Genomic DNA, 21,349 nt, shown 5'->3' with positions numbered 1-21,349 from the left:
CAATGCATTACGCACGTTATTCATACATGGTTAGTGGATATTTGGCCCTGTCCAAAATATCACAGAGACACATGGTTCATGCCACAAGATCCTTCGTATTTGCTTCTGCCCAAACCTCCATGGAGGCGTTTGTTCCACACTCTGTGTTTTTAACCACACAAAACTGAACTTGCCTTTCTGCAATATTTTTCACTAATTTGGGCCCCATGCAGTTTTCTTTGCCCTTCCCTCCCCTCAATTTCCATGGTCTTATTGCCTGGACAATGGCTATTATTTCTTGTAAAAAAAAGTAATTTAGCAATTAGTACTTCTGTGAGGGTCTCCCTGACTTCCATCAAGTGGAATTAAGCATTCTGTCACCTTATCATTGCATACATTTCTCTCCCCTAGAAATTATCCCATTGTATTAAATTTACCTATTCTCTACTCTATCTCCTCTTACCCATAGTTAGCTCAGTTATTGAATGAATGGAACGTGTTTTAGTTTTCCTTTATTTCCTCATATCTCCTTGTATCTTGTGCAGTGTCTAGCATATCACAAAGATATTCAATAATCAGTTGTCAAATGAGTAGTGAACATGTGAATGAACAAATGAATGAATAAGTAATACAAAGCAAAGAACTACCTGTTCTAGAGACCTTTATAATATTCTTGGAGACACGAAATGTGTACTATTAACAATAGTGTAATGCAAAAGATATAGTATACATTGCAGGAAATTCTGTTGGGATTTAGGTACCCCAGGCCTAGGCCTGGTTCGGACCATGTGAGATGAGAGGTGAAGATTAAGGAGAACAGAAATGCTCTGGCAGACTTGTGATGTACAGCTTGTAGGGTTAGGCAGAGGGTGCCTGAGAAAGAGATAATATTTTCCATGGACAAATATATTGATTCTAAAAACAATGTTTTGGACAAATTTTCCTTTTAATTTTGCATTTAAATTGACTTTTTTTGGTTGTTATGCAAGTATTATATGCTCATTAACAACTTATGGAAAGTATAAAGGAAAAGGAAAATATCTGTGTGTTTTATTCATCCCTTTTATAACAAATATATTCCATACTGCCCCCCTCACCGGCAAAAAAAAAGAAAGAAACACCTGTAACCTACCACCCTGATCGTAACTGCACTTTGGTTAGCCAGGCTTCCTCCTGGGTCCGTACACACTTGGGAAAGAAATGTACGTAAAGATCTTGTTCCTAGAGCTGCTTTCATTCTGCTTATTGCCTCATTTCAGCACAAATGTGGGAAGAGATGACTAGACATTTCTAGTTGTGTACATTGAGGTTTGCTGTATATAACATAAAAACCTGTGAAGAGCATTTTAATTATAAAAAGTTTTATTCTCTCACAAACCAAATCTAGTGTTGTTTCTCTAGGGGTAGGACTGTGTCCTTCCTGTTGTTCGGGACCCTGGCTGCATCCAGCTTTTAGTGCCTCCCCGTGTCGTGTGTTGTACATGGTGCACAACCTCACACAATGGCCCTGGCTCTGCCCTGACCCCCATGACCCAACTGGCACCCTCATTCCAGTCAGAGGACAGAGGAAGGGATGAAGGAGATGGAGGCAAAAGCCTGTGCCCATATTCTCTTCAACATGGTCTCCATCAGTTGTCATACCATAGCTCCATCCCTCTGACCACAGCGTAGTCAGGTGGCCATATGTAGGTGCAGGGAAGACTAAGGCATAGTGTTCTTTCTGAATGGCCACTTCGGAAAAAATGGGGCAACTAGGAGCCCCTACTTTGACCTGTCATCATCTTAACTTCAGAATAACTCATTTCCTAATGTTGTCATTGACATTTTTTATTAATTGGCTGTTTTATTTTTCTTATTTACTGATGCTTTAGGATGACTTTCCTTTTCTAGGAAAAAGTAAGTTCCATTTTAAATTAGATTTGCTAATGCTCAAACTTACTTCCAAGGCTCTTTGTCTCTCTGGATCATGGGACTAAACCTTAGGTGTGAAGTGTGTAGAATGTGAGGAGAATCGCTTCCAAAAATGAGAACAAGAACTGAAATGGTTTCAGATCAAAGACCTTTTAATTGCCTAGAAATTTCTTTGCCTTTTGTCCTAGAGTGCAAGGCTCACTCCTTTTGAATAGTATTACCTAACACCTTTAGACATGCTTGTTTTGTAATTATTGTTCTACACACATCTCAATTATTGCCTCTTTCAGTTTTCATTCCATTTCTACCAAGGAAATCCTAGTACTATCCCTGTTTTACAAATGTGGAAATGGAAGCACAGAAACATAAAGCAATTGTTTTTGAAATTGAGCAGCTGTTAAATGGCAGAGCCAGAATTCAAATCTTCTTTTTAAATCTTCAATATTCTTGCTTCCTAGAAATAAAAGACCTTTTTCTTATCTTCACTGTATTGTTTTTCCCATTACCATTTAGTACCCTTATACCCCCTCCCTTCAGCAATCGCCACACTGTTGTCCATGGCCATGAGTCACTTGTTTTCCTTTTTGCTCAATCCCTCTACCCCCTCACCTCCCCGCTACTGCACTAGCTGTCATCCTGCTCTCCATCTATCAGTCTGTTCCCATTTTCCTTGTTCAGTTTGTTCATTAGATGCCACATATGAAATCATGTGGTATTTGTCTTTCTCTAACTGGCTTATTTCACTTAGCATAATGTTTTCCAGGTCCAGCCATACTGTGGCAAAGGTAAAATTTTCTTTTTTACAGCCATGTAGTATTCCATTGTGTATACGCACCAAGTTGTTTTATCCACTAATCTACTGATGGACACTTGGGCTACTCTCATAGCTCAGTGATTGTAAATAACACCATAATGAGCATAGGGGTGCCTATGTTCTCTCAAATTAGTGTTTTGGGTTCCTTCAGATATATTCCCATAAGTGGGATCACTGGGTCGAAATGCAGATCCATTTTTAATTTTTTGAGGTATCTCCATACTGCTTTCCACAGTGGCTGCCTCAATCTGCATTCCCACCAACAGCGCAGAAGGGTTTCCATTTCTTCACATCCTCGCCCGCACTTGTTTTTTGTTGGTTTGTTGATGATAGCCATTCTGAGAGATGTGAAGTGGTATCTCATTGTGGTTTTAATTTGCATTTCTCTGATGATTAGTGGTGTTAAACGTCTTTTCATATATTTATTAGCAATGTATATGTTCTCTTTGGAGAATTGTCTATTCAGGTTCTTTGCCCATTTTTAAATTGGGTTGTTTTTGGTGTTGAGTTTCGTAAGTTTTTTATAAATGTTGGGTATTAACCCCTTATCAGATGTATCTGTGAATATGTTCTCCCATTCTGTGGGTTGTCTTTTTATTTTGTTAATGATTTTCTTTGCTGAGCAAAAACTTTTAAGTTTGATGGAGTCCCATTCATTTATTTTTTCTTTTGTTTCCCTTTCCTGAAGAGATATACCTGATTTAAAAAATCACTCTGAGCAATGTCCAAGATTTTGCTTCCTATGTTTTCTTCTGGAATTTTTATAATTTCCAGTCTAACATTTAAGTCTTTGATCCATTTTGAATTGTTAGATTCATGGAGACCTTCATGCATTTATATTTTAACTTACTACATACACATGAAATTGGTGTGTACTCTTATGCCTCATCAATACTTTGATATCATTATTGTAATTATAAAACATACCTAATAATTCTCCATGGAGAATTTTACATCATTAAATGATGTTTACTGGTTAGCATTATTAGCAGGGATATGTACACTTGAGGCATTATTTTTAGGAAAACTGTTTCCTCCCTGCCAGGAACCATTATTGTTGCTACTATGTCTAGTCTTACTACTTCTGTAACAGTTTATCAATCTACTATTTGTTAGGCAGGTTAAATATGTTATCTAGTTAAGTCTTATAGCAGCCCTATGTTATTTATTGTCATTTTATAGATAAGGAAACTGATATTTAAAGTAATTAACCTGTCCAAGTTCACAAGGCTAGATAAAAACAAAACTGGGATTGCAATCGAGGAAGTGTAGTGCCAAAGCCTATGAACCTAACCCCTCTACTGTACTGGCCTTTAATCTGACGAAGCAAGCCTATGCACATGCAAACACTCCAAAAAGTTACAGAGAGCAAAGTGGAAATACTGTACCATGATACAATTGAATAGTTAGCTGATTCTATGGCATGCAAAATTGAGGCAGTAAGCATGTGTATAAGGATATACATTCATACTGGTAGATGATCAGATAGGATAGTTATGGGAGCACCATGGTAAAATCAGTCAAGAAAGAATTAAGAAATACCACTTTTTTTGATGAATTTTAATGGCTTCATTCCCTACTCTATAAAAGAAGAATTGAGACCAGATGATTCCTACAGTTTTTGGCAATGACATTCTGTCATTTATAAGCACTTTTTATATAAGGTTTTATAAGCACTTTATTATAAAACCATATTCTTTCACGGAACCCAGCACAGGATTTACATATAACAAGATTCTAAACACATTTGCTTTATTGAATTATTGAATGAATATGAGCTATTTCCATAATGGGTGGTTTATGACTTTTATTGAAGGGCCAGGTAGAATGAGGGAAATTCTAGCTATAATACTTAGCTTAGAGTTTTTGATAATATTTTTTTCTATATGTCTAATATAAGGCATATAACTAGAAGATACTTTTAGAAAAGAAATAGAAAATGACAACTTCATAAGAAGTTACACTGCTCTTTAACCAGAAAGGTTGTCAATTATTTTTAGTTTTTCAAGGAATTTTTGTAAACCCACAAGCCTACCACTAGTACTGATACCAACAGGATCAGTACTATAGAGAGTAAATATCTTTTCTTTGTGATGGGAACTGGCCCCTTATGGAGGACAGCCAGAGTAGGTTTGTTTTGTTTTGTTTCTTTATTTCAAAAAGCTCTGCTGTTTTTGCAGTCTTGTTGATGATATAATTCTGAATGTCAGGATTCCCCAAATTAAGCTCTGCCAGTGTGAGGATCTTTCAGCACCACACTGATTGCACAATAATACAGTATTTATCCACCGACCCCTTTCTCTGCACAGCTTCACCCTCCATCTGTGTTTAGAATACAGGAGGTGTTAATGAGGGGTTGTAAGAGCATCTTATTCACACAGATGGATGGACTCAATATTTAAACCCACTACTACGTTCATTGTACTTAAACCTCCACTTACATGGGTCCCCTCCCCTGGAATTTAAGACAACAGTGCAGCCTTCACAATTCTCAGTTTTGCCCTTTTAGAGTATTGTTCATGCCACAGATGAGTAACTCCCCATATTTAAATTGTCTTGGTGGTGACCTCCCCCTTTAGCTTCAGATACAGCAGCTAAATACTCTTTCACAAAGAACAAGGTAAAATCTCCTTTTTGCCTCCTTTCTGCTTCCGGAAGCTCATTACTTAGCTTCTGCACAGTGGCTGGTATTAAGAATCCGGTTTCTTCCCTCTGAAAAGAATGTGTGCACTTTCTAAAGATTTAAGCATCAAAAACTTAATTCTGGAGGAAAAAAGTAGGTTTCCAAAATAAAATTAGTAAATAGTAGTAAGAGCCATTGGTACAGAAGTTATTAAACCTGAAATAAAAGAATATTTGCCCCTTTCCACCCATTTATTTTTTGGTGGGAAGACAGCACACACACACACACACACACACACACACACACACACACACACGGCAACCGATGGAAGTCCCAATAGCATGAGGTGGGTCAGGGCTTCCCAAACTGCTGTATCAGAGCCATCCGGAGAGTTTGTAAATGCTACAGATTCTCAGAGCAAACGCCCAAAGTGTCTGTTTTACTCATTTATGACCTAGGAATCAACAGGTTTAAAAAATTGTTCAAGTGATTCTAATGGCAATGAGGTTTGAGACTCAGTGTTCTCAACTGAATTTTGTTGTTTCTAGGCACACTGTGGTCAAATCTGGGCATTGGCAAATATTAAATTATTATGATCAATATATTGGGTTTAGCCTAATTTACTATAGTATAAATTGACACTCTGACACCATAAAATTAAATATACTAAACATACTACATTTTCACATAACCCCTAATAAGATGGGTGCCTGTTAGTGCTGGTTAAATTATCATTTGGAATTAGTAGAGATAATGCCCATTATTTTACTAAATTGGTCACTGAGAAGATACAACCTAATAGAAATGAATTAATCATGGAGAAGTAAATGTCTAATTCTTCTGATAAAAGTTTTGCCTTTGATTTTCTTAATAAATTTTAGAAAATAATCTACTTTCTTTAACCTCAGTAACCTCTGAAGGTAAAGTCAACAACAAATTCCTTGCCCTGGCCTCATAGCCCAATCGATTGGAATGCTGCTCTGTGAACTTGGACTAGGTTGTAGGTTCCATCCCCAGCTGGGGCACAGAAGGGAGGCAACTGGTGGATGTTTCTCTCTCACATCGATGTTTCACTCTGTCACTTCCTCTCTCTCTAAAATCAATAGATCAATAAAACATATAATATGTATATAATAATAGTAAATTCCATCTGTTTACTAGGAATAGTATGAAGATTAGACATTATAAGAAAGTTGGATTTCTAACATCTGCCAGATCAGTGAAAAGTGCCTTGTATTTTCCCTTGGAAATTGGACATTGCATTACTGTGCTATGTACTGGACAAATGCTGTAAGAGGTGACTTTGACTAAGGGATGAGAAACAATGAAAATTGAATTTGGAGGGAAAAAATAACAGAACAAATCAGGAGTCCTGAGATAAAGCTCCAGTTGGAAGGGCACCAATGGCAAACTGATTTTGGTATTTTTGTTTCAATTAACTAGAAAGATAACTATATGGTTTGTTTTCCAAAATCTCTTTTTGGGCCCAACCATACTAAATGACAGAAACAGAAAGATGGAGCAAAAATTACTGCCAATGCCACTGATTGCTTTAATTACAGAAAAGGCGATAATAAATAGGTGCAACCACCTCTCCTCCATCTTTTGAGTTTGGGCTCTCTTCCAGCCTGTGACGTCTTCTGGCCCCAGACCATTGTAATTCCTTCGAAGCAGCTATTTCCTGCCTTTGGCTTCAGTCTCTCATAAACCCTCCCATTTCTTCTCCACACTTCCTTCTACCATCTCTCTCTCTTACACACAAATATGCTTCTGATCTCTTTCTAAATGAAGACAGATTTTTTTGTTCACAATGTCTCCTAATTCTTTATAATAAATATTTGCAGCATACTGGGTAGATTTTTTTGACAATACGTGGCTTCTGACCAGCACTTAAAATTCTCCTACGGTTCCAAAGGGATTCCATGTGACATCAATTAAGGTGTGAAATTTGCTTCATGTTAATTGTCCACACCCTTCCATGATCTGCTATTAAGACAATTAAGTATCTTTAATGGTACATTAACTGGGAGAGCAATCTAACCTTTCCACGTCTTGAAAATTACAGAGGGCCAAGGAAAATTTCATTGTGTTGATGATAATTAGTCAAATTTTATTACTTTTCTTATGAAAATTGATACGGGATGGGAGTTCTTTATAGAACATCTCTTATGAGCTTTATTAGAAACTGGAGATAAAATGTCTCCATTTGGAAAAGAAAGTTTGTCAACAAGGATCGCCCTCCACACACGGTTTCCAGTTCTCCATTGCAGAGCGGTGTTGCCACTCAACCGTTTATACCTGGTTTGCCCCATAACTGCCAGAACTCAAGTTTTAAGTGATTTGCAAGAAGCCAGGAGTAATATAAAAGTAGTAATTAGTAGCAGATGTATTACCCCATATTCATTTGCATGGCTCATTGTTATTTTCAACATGTTTCCATAGCCAGAGTATCATTGGATAGTCACTAACACTTTGGGAGTATGCCTGTTAAGGTTACCATTATCAGTGGGGAGGGGGATGAGGGAGAATGGGGGAAAAGGTACAGAGAATAGGGAGCATAATTGGTAGACACAAAATAGACAGGGGGAGGTTAAGAACAATATAAGAAATGGAGAAGCCAAAGAATTTATATGCACAACCCATGGACATGAACTAAGGGGGGCTGCTGGTGGGAGGGGAGTACAAGGCAGAGGCAGATAAAGGGGAGAAAAAAATGAGAAAATTGTAATAACATAATCAATAAAATAAAATGTAAAAAAATAAATATATAACCATAACACCAAAAAAAAAAAAACCGAGGTTACCATTCTGACTTTAAACCTGAGGAAACTGGGTTTAAGAGAATTTAAATAACTCACCTGGGTCCATACATCTAGAAAGGCCAGAGCTGTTATCTCCCTCAAACACTGCTTAGCACCCAGTATGCTGCCGTATGAGCATTGGCCATTGCATTGTAACATAAGGTCAGTAGTGAACTTGACATTAGTGATTTCAGTGAAGGTAATGGGGCGTAACGTCTAATTAAAGTGGATTCATGATATCAGAGGAGGTAGGTAAAAGAAGTGATTCTGAATGACAGTTTTGAGCAGGTCTGCTCTGAAAGGGAAGGAGAGAAATGGGATGTCCAAAAGCCAGAGTTACATAGTGGAGTTAGTTTGTTTAATGTTTTAGGGTCCTCTATAGTAATCTTAGTGTATATAAATTGCAGATATATAATTAGTGCTCAATTAACATTAGCTGTGATTATGAAGACAGCTGTTACTTAAGAGAGTGCCCACAGAATGGTATCTGACTCTTGGTTTATTATAGTTGCCTGAGTTATAAATAATAGCAGCTCCTGAGAGTTCACTTTTTTTCATACTTTTAAGAAAAGCATTATTTTAATTTAGGTTTTCCAAGAGATGTTTTTTGATAGCTGAAATAAAAGTGCTTGTTGAATGTTAAAAGTTCCAAACAGGGAATTGGAACTATCATAATGGCAAGGAATGCCTGCATATTCTGATAACTGCATTTGCAACAGAGGTACCAGTAAAAAGAATATGAAAGAAAAACATTAAATGGAAAGCCTGCCTTGGAAAGACCCATACCTGATATTACAAAGAGAGGATGGATTTTATTTTTAACAAGCGTTCAAAGCCCAGCAATATACATTTGGACTTTTTCTTTTCTAATAGCGCAATCTTGCATTTAAAACTAAAGTAAAAAATAGAGCAAATACCAAATATTGTTACAAAGTTGGTAGCCTGTGGTCCTGTTATCACCTAGTGTAGCATTTTATCTGTGATACCAGGACTGAAGGGCTTGCTATAGAGATATGGCCAGTGCATCTCAGGCAGCTGTGAAAATAGCAACCTTTGTTATGCCAAGTCATGAGGTAATAACCAGTGCCCACCATATAGATATGTTCTGCTCACATTAAAGGGTTGAGCTGGGGATTTCTACTGAATGCTATGTGTTAAAATAATATATGGTGTAGGGTGTTGTTAAAACCTATGCTTATCTTGTGTTGGCAAATGAGGAAGAATACTCTCTCATCAAATCTCTCTGCTTCATTTTTACTCTGAGAGCTGAGATGAATTCCTTGGTTTCAATATACTATAGATCAAGAAAAGTCAAAACATGAATAAAAGGAAATATCCAGAAGAGGAGGAGGAGAATGAGGATGAGGGAGAAAAGGAGGAGGAGAAGGAGGCAGATGGGGAAGAAGATGAAGAACTGAAAACATATATCAGAATAGATAAAAAATAGGAAGAAAAATTATTTTAAAAAACCGACTAAAACCAAACAGAAATGCTTCCTTTTACAGAACATCTCCTTTTACCTCTTATCTAAAACAATTATGATACCACATGTGTTAGAGGAATAGTGACATTTATCTCAACAATGTGCAGGGTAAAAAGGAGAGAGAGAAAGTATATTTTTTCGTACAAAAAAAGGGAAGAAGGCAAGAAATGTGATTGGGGCAACCCAGAAGGGCCAGAGGAATGAGTGGTAACCTTGTTAGTCTTCAGGTATTGCATCATCAGGACACTGAATATTCTTAAAATTTGTTGGAGAATTGGATAAAGTGAAATCTGAAACACAGTTAGAAAATAGTTCCACACTAAGAGCTAGCATTAAATCATGCCCGCTGAAAATAAAATCCATAACAAAGAGTAGTCCACAAAGTTCTGAATGAGTCAGGATTAGATAGTAGCATTCCAAGTTGGCTAAATCAGAGGATTTGTTTCCAGTTGTTAAATGGGTAGTGGTACTCAATCTGAGTTTCTGTTTAATAGGATTGGGGAGCTGGGAGGACAAGAAAGATAAGGAGTTGGGGTTTGGGTTTGTTTTTTTCACTTTATTCCCAGTCTGGAAAGTACTCATCATCAAATGGAACCAGAATACCAAACTTGGATCTTTTAGCTGTAGTGGACCAGACTGCATAAAACAGAGAGAATGAAAAGAACGTACTCAAGAACAAGACATTAAAAATGTTCTAGAGACTCCTAAAGAAAAGCAAATTGATTCCTTATAAAATAATAGCTTATTATATATAATGGAAAGTGAGAGAAAACCCCCCTTCTTAAATATCATCATACTATGAACTACTGTACATCAAGAGACTGGGGTTCTTTGCAATTACTAATAAGGTCCTGATTATTAGGAAGAGAAAAATTTAGTCTTGCATGGGATAGGAATGATTTGAGAAGCACAAATTCAGAGTGTAGAATTCATATAACTATTGAACGAAGAACAGAACCTAGACAGCAACCTGGACGTGCTTCTTAAAGGTTTCCCCTAGAAGCTGTGGAACATTATGATTAGTGTTTACTGTACATTAAAGTATGTTATTTTCACTTGGGGGATTAGTAACTCTTGACTTATCATGTGTTGTTTAGGTTTACATGCTAAATTAAGCACCCCACAAAATAAAAGGATAACATTTCTCAACATGTTAATGTCTTGACCAAGTGAACCCCACCTTTCCATTGCAGTCAGAATTATGGTTCTTGAGGTATATTAAATATTATTCCCATTAAATAAGCAGCAGTGCCTCAGCTAGGTTTGTTTCTAAAACATAAGATTGTGTCCACATGGTGTCAGAGCAACTTATGAAGGTTTCAAATGCTCCTGGCCTGTTCTTACGGAATCCATGCAGTAGGATTCAGGCTGACTGATTCTTCTTGACTAATCTGACTGCCTGTATTCGAGTTATGTAAACATAGTTAGACATTTTTCTAGATAAAGAAATTGAATAAATAGATTTTCCCCTATACACTCATATACTTGATGGACATATTATTAACTCTGCATTCACTATCAAATTGAGGCTGATATAGATCATAATCATGGCTTAAATGGTCTAGCCAGAAATTCAGGAGGTCTGACCCAAATTAGTCCTGTCAGTCCTCACCGCCTCTCTATTTTACCACATTCTTCAGCCAGTCACTGGTTTTCTTACACAAGCAGCAGTTCATCCTTATTTATTAGATCATCCATCTCTCTAAATCTTTTGTATCTTCCAAGGATAAGTCAACATCAGTAGCTTGTTTATGTGCTACTTTCCATTTAACTCTCTGCCTTGGCCCTTTCTACCCTTTGGTTTGTGTGCATACCTGTGATCTCTTAGCTTTGAGCTCCTCGAGGGCAAGAACCAAGAGGTCCTTTCTTGCAGATGACACAGAATCAGGCAATTTCCTGGTACAAAGTAAATAGTCACTTGTTCATAGAATAAATGAACACATGTGTGCTTGAACACATTCATTTTTGGCTATTAGTTAGCAAAGAGTAATTGAAATTTGAAAAGAGAAAAAATGAAAAGCCAATAATAGGATGAAAGTGATGCATGACTAGTTAAGTCAAGTTAAAAGGATTAGTAGATGTTTTGTGAACCAGTACATCCTATCAAAGGGATCAAAGACACTGTCAATGAAAATAAAGGGCTAGGTTGTAGCAAAGGGTAAAAAGCATTTATTTGAGCAAAAGATTGCAACCCAGGAGGCACAGACTCAGATAAGACTGAAATGGTGCTCCAGAGAAGAAAGGCAGCATTTATGAAAGCAAAAACCACAAGTGCAGCTGCCATTTAGGTCCCTGATGCAAAAGAAGGATGTGGCTCACTTAACAAGGATTGGTTATGTCCAATATGTAAATAAAGGGTGCAAAAACTTAGGTGCTGTTCCCATTTAGGCCCTTGATGTAAATGAACCATGCTGGCTGCTGAAAGGATTGGCTCCTTTCAGAGTGAAGAGTGTAAATGGTCTGGTTCCCATAGTAAGGAGGGAAGTTAAATCTGTGATGTGGTTTCATGGTTAGCCTGAAGGTCCAAATGTTCATGAGTAGGACCTGCATACAGCAAAATTCTTTCTAGCCTCCTGGCTTCATTGTAGTTCTCTGGACAGAAATGACTGTATATTGGCACTCTTCATTCATGTCACTCTGCTTCTCCTAAGTCTACATACGGAGGTCAGGTCCAATCAGGTCAGGGAGTTTCCTCAACCAACCTCCCCATCATATAGTAATCTATAGCTTTAGTTCTAATCAAAGCACGTCTCCTCCAGAGAACAGCGAATTCTCCTAAGACAGCACTATCTAATAGAAATAATATGAGATGTATACATCATTTAAAATTTTCTAGTAATCATTTTAAAAAATGTGAAATACATTTTAATAATATATTTAACTCAATATATCTAAAATGTTATTATTTCAATATATAATCATTATAAAACATTATGGCAAAGATGTTTTATTCTTTTGTGTGGTCTTTAAAATGTAGTGTTTATTTTATACTTACAGTGCATCTGAATTAGGACTAGCCAAATTTTAAGTGCTCAGTAATCACATAGGGCTAAGTGGATACTGTATTAGGCAGTGTACTCTTAAGATGTTCTTTCTCATCAGATTCTGCTATCCTCTCTTCAACCCTACACCCCTTCAATTACATCTCAACTCTTTCTTTCTTAGTACAGGCTTATGACTAATATTTTGAGAATTTGTGATTGTTTGGCCTTCCCATGCAAATGGGCACCCTTCTCTTTAAGAGCCACTTCTTTGCTTATAGCTTATAGTCAGATCACCTGTTTCTGTGTGTGTGATTTTTTTTTTAAACTATGCATAACTATTAATTAGGTGTATAAAATGTGTACAACATTAAATTTGCCATTTTAAGTGTACATTTCAGTGCCATTGTTACTGAACAGCAAGTGGGGTCCTGCAGCCCACGGTCACCCTCTAGGCAAAATTCCAGAGGCAAAGGTTTGGTGATGAAGGAAAGGAGTCTTTACTCAAAAGCTACACCATTTTGGAATAACAGCATTCCTCATGCGTTGGTCACTTAAACCCTTCAATTAAGGCTAAGCTCTTTGACCCTTTTTTAGAAGCTTTAATCACTTAAGCCTATCAATTAAGGCTAATCTCTAACTTTTTAGTTTGATGAGGTCCCATTTGTTTATTCTTTCCTTTATTTGTCTGGGCAACTAATTTTTGACAAAGGAACCAGAAATGTACCATGGAAAAAAGAAAGCCTCTTCAATAAGTGGTGCCCAGGAAAAATGAGAAGCCACATGCAAAGAAATGAAACTAGACTGTTATCTGAGACCATGCACAAAAGTTTACTCAATATGGATCAATGACTTAATTATAAGACCTAGAACAATAAAATACATAGAAGAAAACGTAGGTACTAACTGTATGGACCTTGTTCTCAGAGAGGATTTTATGAATTTGACCCCAAATTCAAGAGAAATAAAAACAAGAATAAGTAAGTGAATGGACTATATCAAATTAAAAAGTTACTGCACAGCAAAAGAAACCATAACAACAACAAAAAGACAGTTAACCAAATAGAAGATATTTGCAAACAATATCTCTGATAAGGGGCTAATATCCAACATATATTAAAAATTCATACAACTCCACAACAACAAAATGAATAATCTAATTAAAAAATGATCAGAGGACCTGAACAGATACTTTCCTCAAGAAGACCTACAGATGGCCACCAGGTACATGAAAATACTCTTAACTTCACTAGCTATAAGGAAAATGCAAATCAAAACCACAGGATGCCACCTCATTTATGTTGTTGGAATTTCTATTATCAGTATATCAAGAAATAACAAGTGTTGGGGGGATGTGGAGAAAAGGGAACCCTCACACTCTGCTGGTAGGAATGTAAACTGGAACAGCCACTATGGAAAACAGTGTGGAGGTTCCTCAAAAAATTAAGAATAGAGTTACCGGATGACCCAGCAATCCCTCTTCTGGGTATCTGCCCCCAAATTTTGAAAACTTATTCACAAAGATATATGTACCCCTATGTTCATTGCAGTGTTTCATGGTAGTTAAGACACGGAAACAACTAAGTGCCTTGGATAACTGAAGATGTGGTTCACATATAAAGTGGAATACTATTTAGCTGCAAGAAAGATGAAATACTGCCATTTGTGACAATGGAAAATGATTTTTAGAGTATTGTGCACAGCAAAATGAGTCAGATGGGAAAGAACAGGAACTGCATGATTTCACTGATATGTGGGATGTAAAACAAGGCAACAAAGGAACAAACAAAAAACTCATAGACACAGACAATAGTATGGTGGTTACCAGATATGAATGGGTATGGGAAGAAGTTGAAGAGGTTAAAGGGGGTCAAATTCATGGTAACAGAAGGACACTAGATGTTGTGTGATGAGCACACAATGTAATATACAGGTGATATAGAATTGTACATTTGAAAGTTATGTAATCTTACTAATGAATGTCTCCAAATAATGTGTATAATAATTTTGCATGGTGTGCTTATCAAACATATTTTGCACATATATTGTGTACTACCCAAAGTGTAGTTTGGGTTTTACCAGCATCAGCATCACCTGGCATCTTATTAAACATGCAGAATCTCAAATCTGCAGACCTTTTGAATCAGAATCTGCATTTTAATAGCAGGTGATTCAAATGCACATTAACATTTAAGAAGCTCCACTACTGAGTGCGTTTGAAGAAACCTGCCTCCTCATCACGAAACTAGTCTGAGGAGAGTCTTATCATATCTTAGTTTTCTCAATCTAGTATTGGATTTAGAATGCTTTTAACCAAAACAAGTTATCACTATGTTCTCTAAAATGTGTTATTCAAAATTCCCATGAAAAGATCAGCTCTTTCATTTTCTTAAACATCTTTGAACGCTTACAATGTGCTAGGCATTTCATCCTCATAGAAACTCTATGTTTCTAAATGAAAATGTGTCTAAGCTTACAGAGATAGAAATTGGCTGAGTAATTATGAGGACCCAGGCAGCGTGGCTCCCAAATTGGTGTCTTATCTACCACATTACATCTATTCAATCACAGCCATTCTCAGGTCTCAAGTACCAGTGCAAAGCCCAAGGGAAGAAGCTATTTGATTAGAAATAGCACTCAGACTAACAAGGCATTGTAGTGATGGTTCAGTACATGGAGGGAAGTACAAGTCAAGGATGAAAATAACCCCAGATATTTAAGTGAAATGTTTCATATGCCTTTCTACTATCACATGTCTATCTCACAACAGTGTAATGAGTCATTTTAATGTACTCAGTGTGCTGATAGAGTGTATTTTACCATAATAACTGTGACTTGAAAAACAGTGTTCTTTCTGTGCAATAATATAGCAGCAGCCATGATAATTTACAAATGACTGAGCTTCAGAGCCAGACAAAACAATGGAGGAGAAAACAAACTATTTATGTAGATGCGAACTGAAATCTCATGTTTGCATAATCACTTTTCCTGTTGCTGAACAGCGAAGAAGCCATGGACTGTGTTCATTACCTCAGATGAAGGAAATCTGGAGTAATTGGGAAATTGGGATATTTTTTTTAACTTTTTTCTGCCTTATCTCCTATTATGTATGTAGGATATTCTATGTAGGAATATTCTTATGTAGGATATTCTGAAAATGGACAATAAATATTTCAATTTACCACAATGTCACTTACAATGAGGTTAGATCAGAAGCATGTATATAAGGATTTTTTTTCTATCCAAACTGAATTGCAGACTATGGTTTAAAAAACAAAATTTTTTTTCTGTCTTTTAAATGTTATACCCATAATGTCTCTTCTAACTCTAGATGAAAATCCTGTTATAGAGGTTAGTAGACAGTAAAGATGGAAGCCTTATCTATAAGGGAACAGAAACCACTCATATATCTGCAGTTCAAGAAGACACAGGCTGTTGTACTGATAGCACTGGAAGAGGATCGTGTGTATCCATTAAATACATTGTTAGGTTAAAACTTGTTTTTGTTGCAGGGAGAAGAGCTTGTGACAAGAATTACAAATATTAAATCTAATTTGACATGTTTATTGAAACCAGATTGATGCCTACAATTATGATAAATAATTATTGCCATTTTGCTTTCCAGTGTGTATGTACAGAGAGCCATCACTACATGAAATTGGAGAAAAACAAGGGCGTTCGAGGAAAAGTTCTGGAACACCGACCATGAATGGAGGCAAAGTCGTGAATCAAGATTCAACATAGCTGAGATCTCTTCCCTTTGTCCCTCTCTCATCCCTTCCCTTTCTCTCCCCACCCTCCTTTACCCATTTCCTTCCAGTAAATCCACCCAAGGAGAGAAAAATAAAATGGCAATGCAGGACCTAGAGGCTCCCCAAATCTTCATTTGTGTAGGGCAGGAAAAATGAACCAAAGCTTTCCTGTTGCAATGTGGTAGAAAATGCACATGCACAGACATTAGCACACACATAAGCAAGGGTAAAATAGATCAAGACTCCACAAACATTAAAGTAAATTGCACAATTAACAGAAGGCTAATGGCAATGAAGATGTAACTGTGATAAAGATGAAATAAAGTTATTACCTTAAAGAAAAAGGTTTTGGAGAATTGAACTTACAAATTGATGTAATACCCTAAATAGCTTAAGCTCTGGATAATGCTGTGATGAGTGCTTTGTTTTGAATTTGTATTTTCTTTGGGCATCTGAAATTAACACATGATTACATCCTGTTTTCAGGATTTTTTTAAACCACGATATTGAACATTTATTTATAGATTTTTTTCTGATGCCTCCAAAATAAATAACAAGGAATCATTAAATATCAAGTCAAATCTAATAGTATTAACCGACTTAATTCCTTCATAAAAAGAGTTTTAGATTCTCCTAAGAGAATGTCATATTTTTATGAAAGGTATTAACCTAGGATCTCTTTTCTTTTTGTTTTCTCTAGTAAATTGGATAAAACTTTTTTTCTAAGGCTGGAGTAACTTTTGGGATTTTTTTGCTATTACCATGCCTGGGCACTGATGTACAATTTATATGTTCTTACTGTTTGGTCTGATTTTTAACTTTGTGGACACCTTTGAGAGTGTAGGTGCATGTCTAGTTGTCTTAGAGTTTTTTACCATCTCTTGCAGCAGGAAAGAAGGAAGAGGGGTTTACCTAAGAAAATACATCCTAGAAAGTTGGTCAAAGCAAATCGTGTCTGCCTTTGTAACTTACCAGAGTTTTATGTGTACAGCATTTTCCAAACTCTGCCATGATGTCGGGAGGCAGGGCTGTGAAATTCCTAATTTACTATCTTATGAAGCAGGTGGCTTGTTTGTTACTATATATCCTCATTTGTAAGTCTAGGTGACAATAAATGTGTCTCCTAGAACACAGAAGGGTACTTGTAATAGACTAAATTTTTCATGGGTATAGAGAAACAATATAGATCTAACGGCTATGCTTTCAACAGAGTTATGAGAGAATCTTAAAGTAGAATAAAAACGAAAAGAAAGAAAACTCAGTGTAAGACTAGGCAAATGCATCATTAGGGATACTGAAGTATTAGAAAAATATAGGGAAGAAATGGACATTATTCAATTGCCTTGGAAATAGATCCTCTTAGTCCTACAAATCAGGTATGGTGTAGAGACATCCAAATTAAAACAACAAAACAGAATGTCAAAAAATGTATGCAGACTTATGGATGTTATCAATGAGGAGACTTAGCATGTTACTTCTCCTATAACTCTCCTGTCCAGCATGTACTGTTCCAAATATGACTCCCTAAAATATATACACTTTGCAAAAGCTCTAGGTCCTCACTTCAATGACCTTGCCATTGGTTGCTGTATTCTTTCAAGGTCACTGTAGTTTCTCTCACCCTACACAATCATTATTCTCCAATAGTGGTTTGTGTACTTCACCAAGTATTCTATTTATGTTATCAGGAGGTTAGTGGAAAACAAAATGGAAGAATTTACCTAATCAATTGCAAAGAAGGAAAGTTATGTACCTAGGCAAGGATTTTGAACATAAATTTGCAAGAAATATTTTTTAACTAAAATATTTGGAAAGTAACAAATAAAGACATTTACATTAAAAAAGGAATGTTGCTCTTCTAGGAAAAGAATGCCCTTGTCTAAAAAAAATCTGATTATATTTCTCCTTGTCACTCTTGATTCAACTGGATTATAAATGTACCTGTCACTTCCAGGACCAAAACAAATCCCAAGCACAAAGCCTTATTTCCTTTGAAGAAATGAAAGGAGGCTTCTACAAAATGGGTCACAGGCTTGTGTAGCATGAAATGACATGAGCTTTTGTGGGGATACATACACACGCATGTATACACTCACCACAAACTCATCAGTAACACACAACAATGGACAGTTTCACGGAGTGTTATCCATTACATGGATGGCTTCATGACAGAATACGTTTAACCCAGTTAAATATTATGAAAAATATAGAGATATGAATTTCCAGCAACATCCTTCCCTCTATTTTCAGTGGCTGTTCGTTTGTTATCTAGTCAGTTACATTTGTCTCCGTCCTGACAGCAGTTAAGAAACAGAGTTCTAACTACCCAATTTGTATATTTTTTCTCTATGTCATTTAAGCAAACGTTCACCACAGGGAAATGTTTGGGATATTCGCTTTGTCTTAGTCACAATTAATTTCAGAGAACAAGTTGGAAACCTCGTATTACTGTTACACATTACCTGACAAAAATCAGTTTAGAACAGAGGTGAACATTTGCTGAACTGTTGCTTACTTTGTGAGCACATGAAACCTGTAATAGAAAAATGTCAGTATTCACAGTCTAGGCTTTTAAAAAATTGGCAAATTAGCTTTCTCCAAAAATATGAGCCAGTTTAATAGTTCATTTTTCAGGTTTATTCCAAGGAAAAGAGTTATTTACTTTGATATTTATTATTCCAATTTCTGGGTCTCAATTCATCCATTATTTATTCTCCTATAAGTGAACTAAGCTTTTATAAAAAAAAAAAATTCATCGAGGCATTCTCAGAAGACACAGGACTTCTAGCAAAGCTTTGTAATTGGCTATGAACATACAAGTTAAGACATGTTATTCTAAGAGTCCTAATTGTAACATGTTTCAAAATCAGTGAGTGTAAGAATGAGAAAAAAAAAGACTTTTGAGACTCTCACAAAACAGTTTTCTGGTCAATATGCCTAACTTGGTTTTCAAGCTAGAGGTTTGAGGTACAGAAATAAAATGGTGCTGGAGTTCCATTCGCTAATTCAGAGACAGTTGTGCCTCAGGAAAGGAGAACAGGAAGTGAACCTATTCTTGATCACAGTAATGGTTTAGGTTTTGAATTTTACACGTGAATTTTAGAGCACATTTTTAGCCACGATGAACTGGCCCAATGAAGAGGCATCAATTTGATGCACATTGTGATGCTTGATCAAGGACCTCCCTGTAATCCAGATAGCTTTTTAGACAAATCCTTCTATTTTAGAAAATAGCAATGCTGCAGGTAGGTATTATATGTAGATTGGTGGTCCTTGGTTGCACTAGCAAGAGATGAGAGCATTAAGACAAAATGAAAGGGTCAAGAATGGCTTAATGTGAATTGATACTTTGAAGGTCCTAATTCAGGACCACCGATTCTTGGTGAAGAAGCATGACTACATCAACAGTAATTTTTTTAAAAATACAGACTCAGAAATAGCAAATCTACTATCCACTTTCATGACTTAATCTACAAGGTGTTGCTCCGCAATGGGTTTTCACGAAGTCACTCCATTTCATCTGCACAAGGTGAAACACATTCAAACAGAAAAATGCCCCAGTCATTTTAATATCATAAAAGGCTGAGATTATTTCTCTGTCATAAGTTGTAAATAGCATTTTTTAAAAATCAGAATTACATTTAAAATGGTGGATTGTTCTACAAATATAAATGTGTATATATACATATGCTTCTGAAATAGGGATATATTATATAGAGTTTTTATTTGATTTGTGGTATTTAGTCATAGGTAATCAAAAATAAAGAGACTTGAATGTAAAACTTTATATATAAATGTATATTTCTAATGATAGTAGAAATCGCCACTTTGTAATAAAAGAAGAAACAGGTGGGAACAATAATCAAAGCACATGTCCTTCGGAACTTCAGTGCTTCTGAATCCCCTCTTTGATTCAGAGGCAACTATTTTTTTATTTCTAAAAAGCTACCTTAAAAACCTATCCTTCCTGAAACAGACACCATGATAAGTCCTAGCAAATTGAAAATCTATGGTTGAGAGCTGGAAAAAGATGCTAAATGCTAATCTTTATTTCTCACAACTTTTCCTGAATCCCAAGTTAAATATTTAATATTTAAAATCTAACGTGAGTGAAAATTGGTAATGTTCAGAGATGATATATTGAATTTCAGGAACATACAGAAGCAAAAATATATTTAACATTGTGATAATAGCATAAAGTAATGTCATAAAATTGCATCATTTGATGTTTTATTAGTTGGAAAGAATGAGTTGATGCTTCTTTGTCTTTGCTCCAAGCACAACCTGAAACGACAGTGGCATTCATTTCATTTAAACTTGTTGAAAAGTCCAAACTATACTCCCATGAATAGAATTGGTACTAGCTCCATTATAAGGTTAAATGTTACAATCTTAAGAAATTATTGACACTGAAATGTTTAATAAATATGTTGTATGAGAAACTGAACAAATTCATGTTTTGTTTTTGCATTAAAGTTCAGATTATTCAAATCATTGCTTTTTGAGATCAGATTTGTAAAATGTTTATACATCAAACCTTCCTGAATTAAAAAGCAGTTAAAATCTTGAGATGCTCATGCATGTACACACAATACTTACACTTTTTTTTACATTAAATTTCTTTGGGAAGTCTCTCTCTTTTTTTGTTTTTTAAATGTGTTTATCCCATAATGTGTCACTGAAAAGTGCCATGCCTTGTAAGATCAAAAATGGACTTATAAATGGGTAATAAGTCAAAACATTGCAGTCAAAAGTAAAAATTATTTTCTAAATATGAAGCTACTTGTGGTAAACCTGATATTTCACTTATCTAGGTTTAAGAACTAGAGCAATTCATTCATTCATAAGTTACTACATGGAAGCTCAGTTGAGTTTAGGGATCATAAACAAAATTATATTCTCAAAAAATCCAAGAAATGCAGAAATATAAATAATGAATAATCAAAAGTAAGTGTTACAATAAATATGTTACTAAGATTTTGTATACAACTGATGGTGCAAAAAT

The 21,349-nt window shown here is 35.9% G+C and overlaps 1 protein-coding gene across 4 annotated transcripts in view; it reads left to right on the top strand.

Moving 5' to 3' along the window:
• Nucleotides 1-20,838, top strand: part of FGF12 (fibroblast growth factor 12) — a 504,413-nt gene extending 483,575 nt beyond the window's left edge. For 3 of the 4 annotated variants that reach the window (XM_028504768.2, XM_028504769.2, XM_028504766.2), the window contains one exon: nucleotides 16,218-20,838. In XM_028504768.2, coding sequence (XP_028360569.1) covers nucleotides 16,218-16,336 — 119 coding nt within the window. In that variant the 3' untranslated portion in view covers nucleotides 16,337-20,838. The remainder of the gene's footprint in view (nucleotides 1-16,217) is intronic. The other variant, XM_028504767.2, reaches the window with a different exon arrangement.
• The last annotated feature ends 511 nt before the right edge of the window (nucleotides 20,839-21,349 follow it).

The sequence above is a fragment of the Phyllostomus discolor genome, chromosome 2 (genome assembly GCF_004126475.2).
Source record: "Phyllostomus discolor isolate MPI-MPIP mPhyDis1 chromosome 2, mPhyDis1.pri.v3, whole genome shotgun sequence".
Taxonomy (NCBI): domain Eukaryota; kingdom Metazoa; phylum Chordata; class Mammalia; order Chiroptera; family Phyllostomidae; genus Phyllostomus; species Phyllostomus discolor.
The sequence above is the reverse complement of the archived record's forward strand: the minus strand, read 5'-3'. Positions and strand labels throughout refer to the sequence as shown.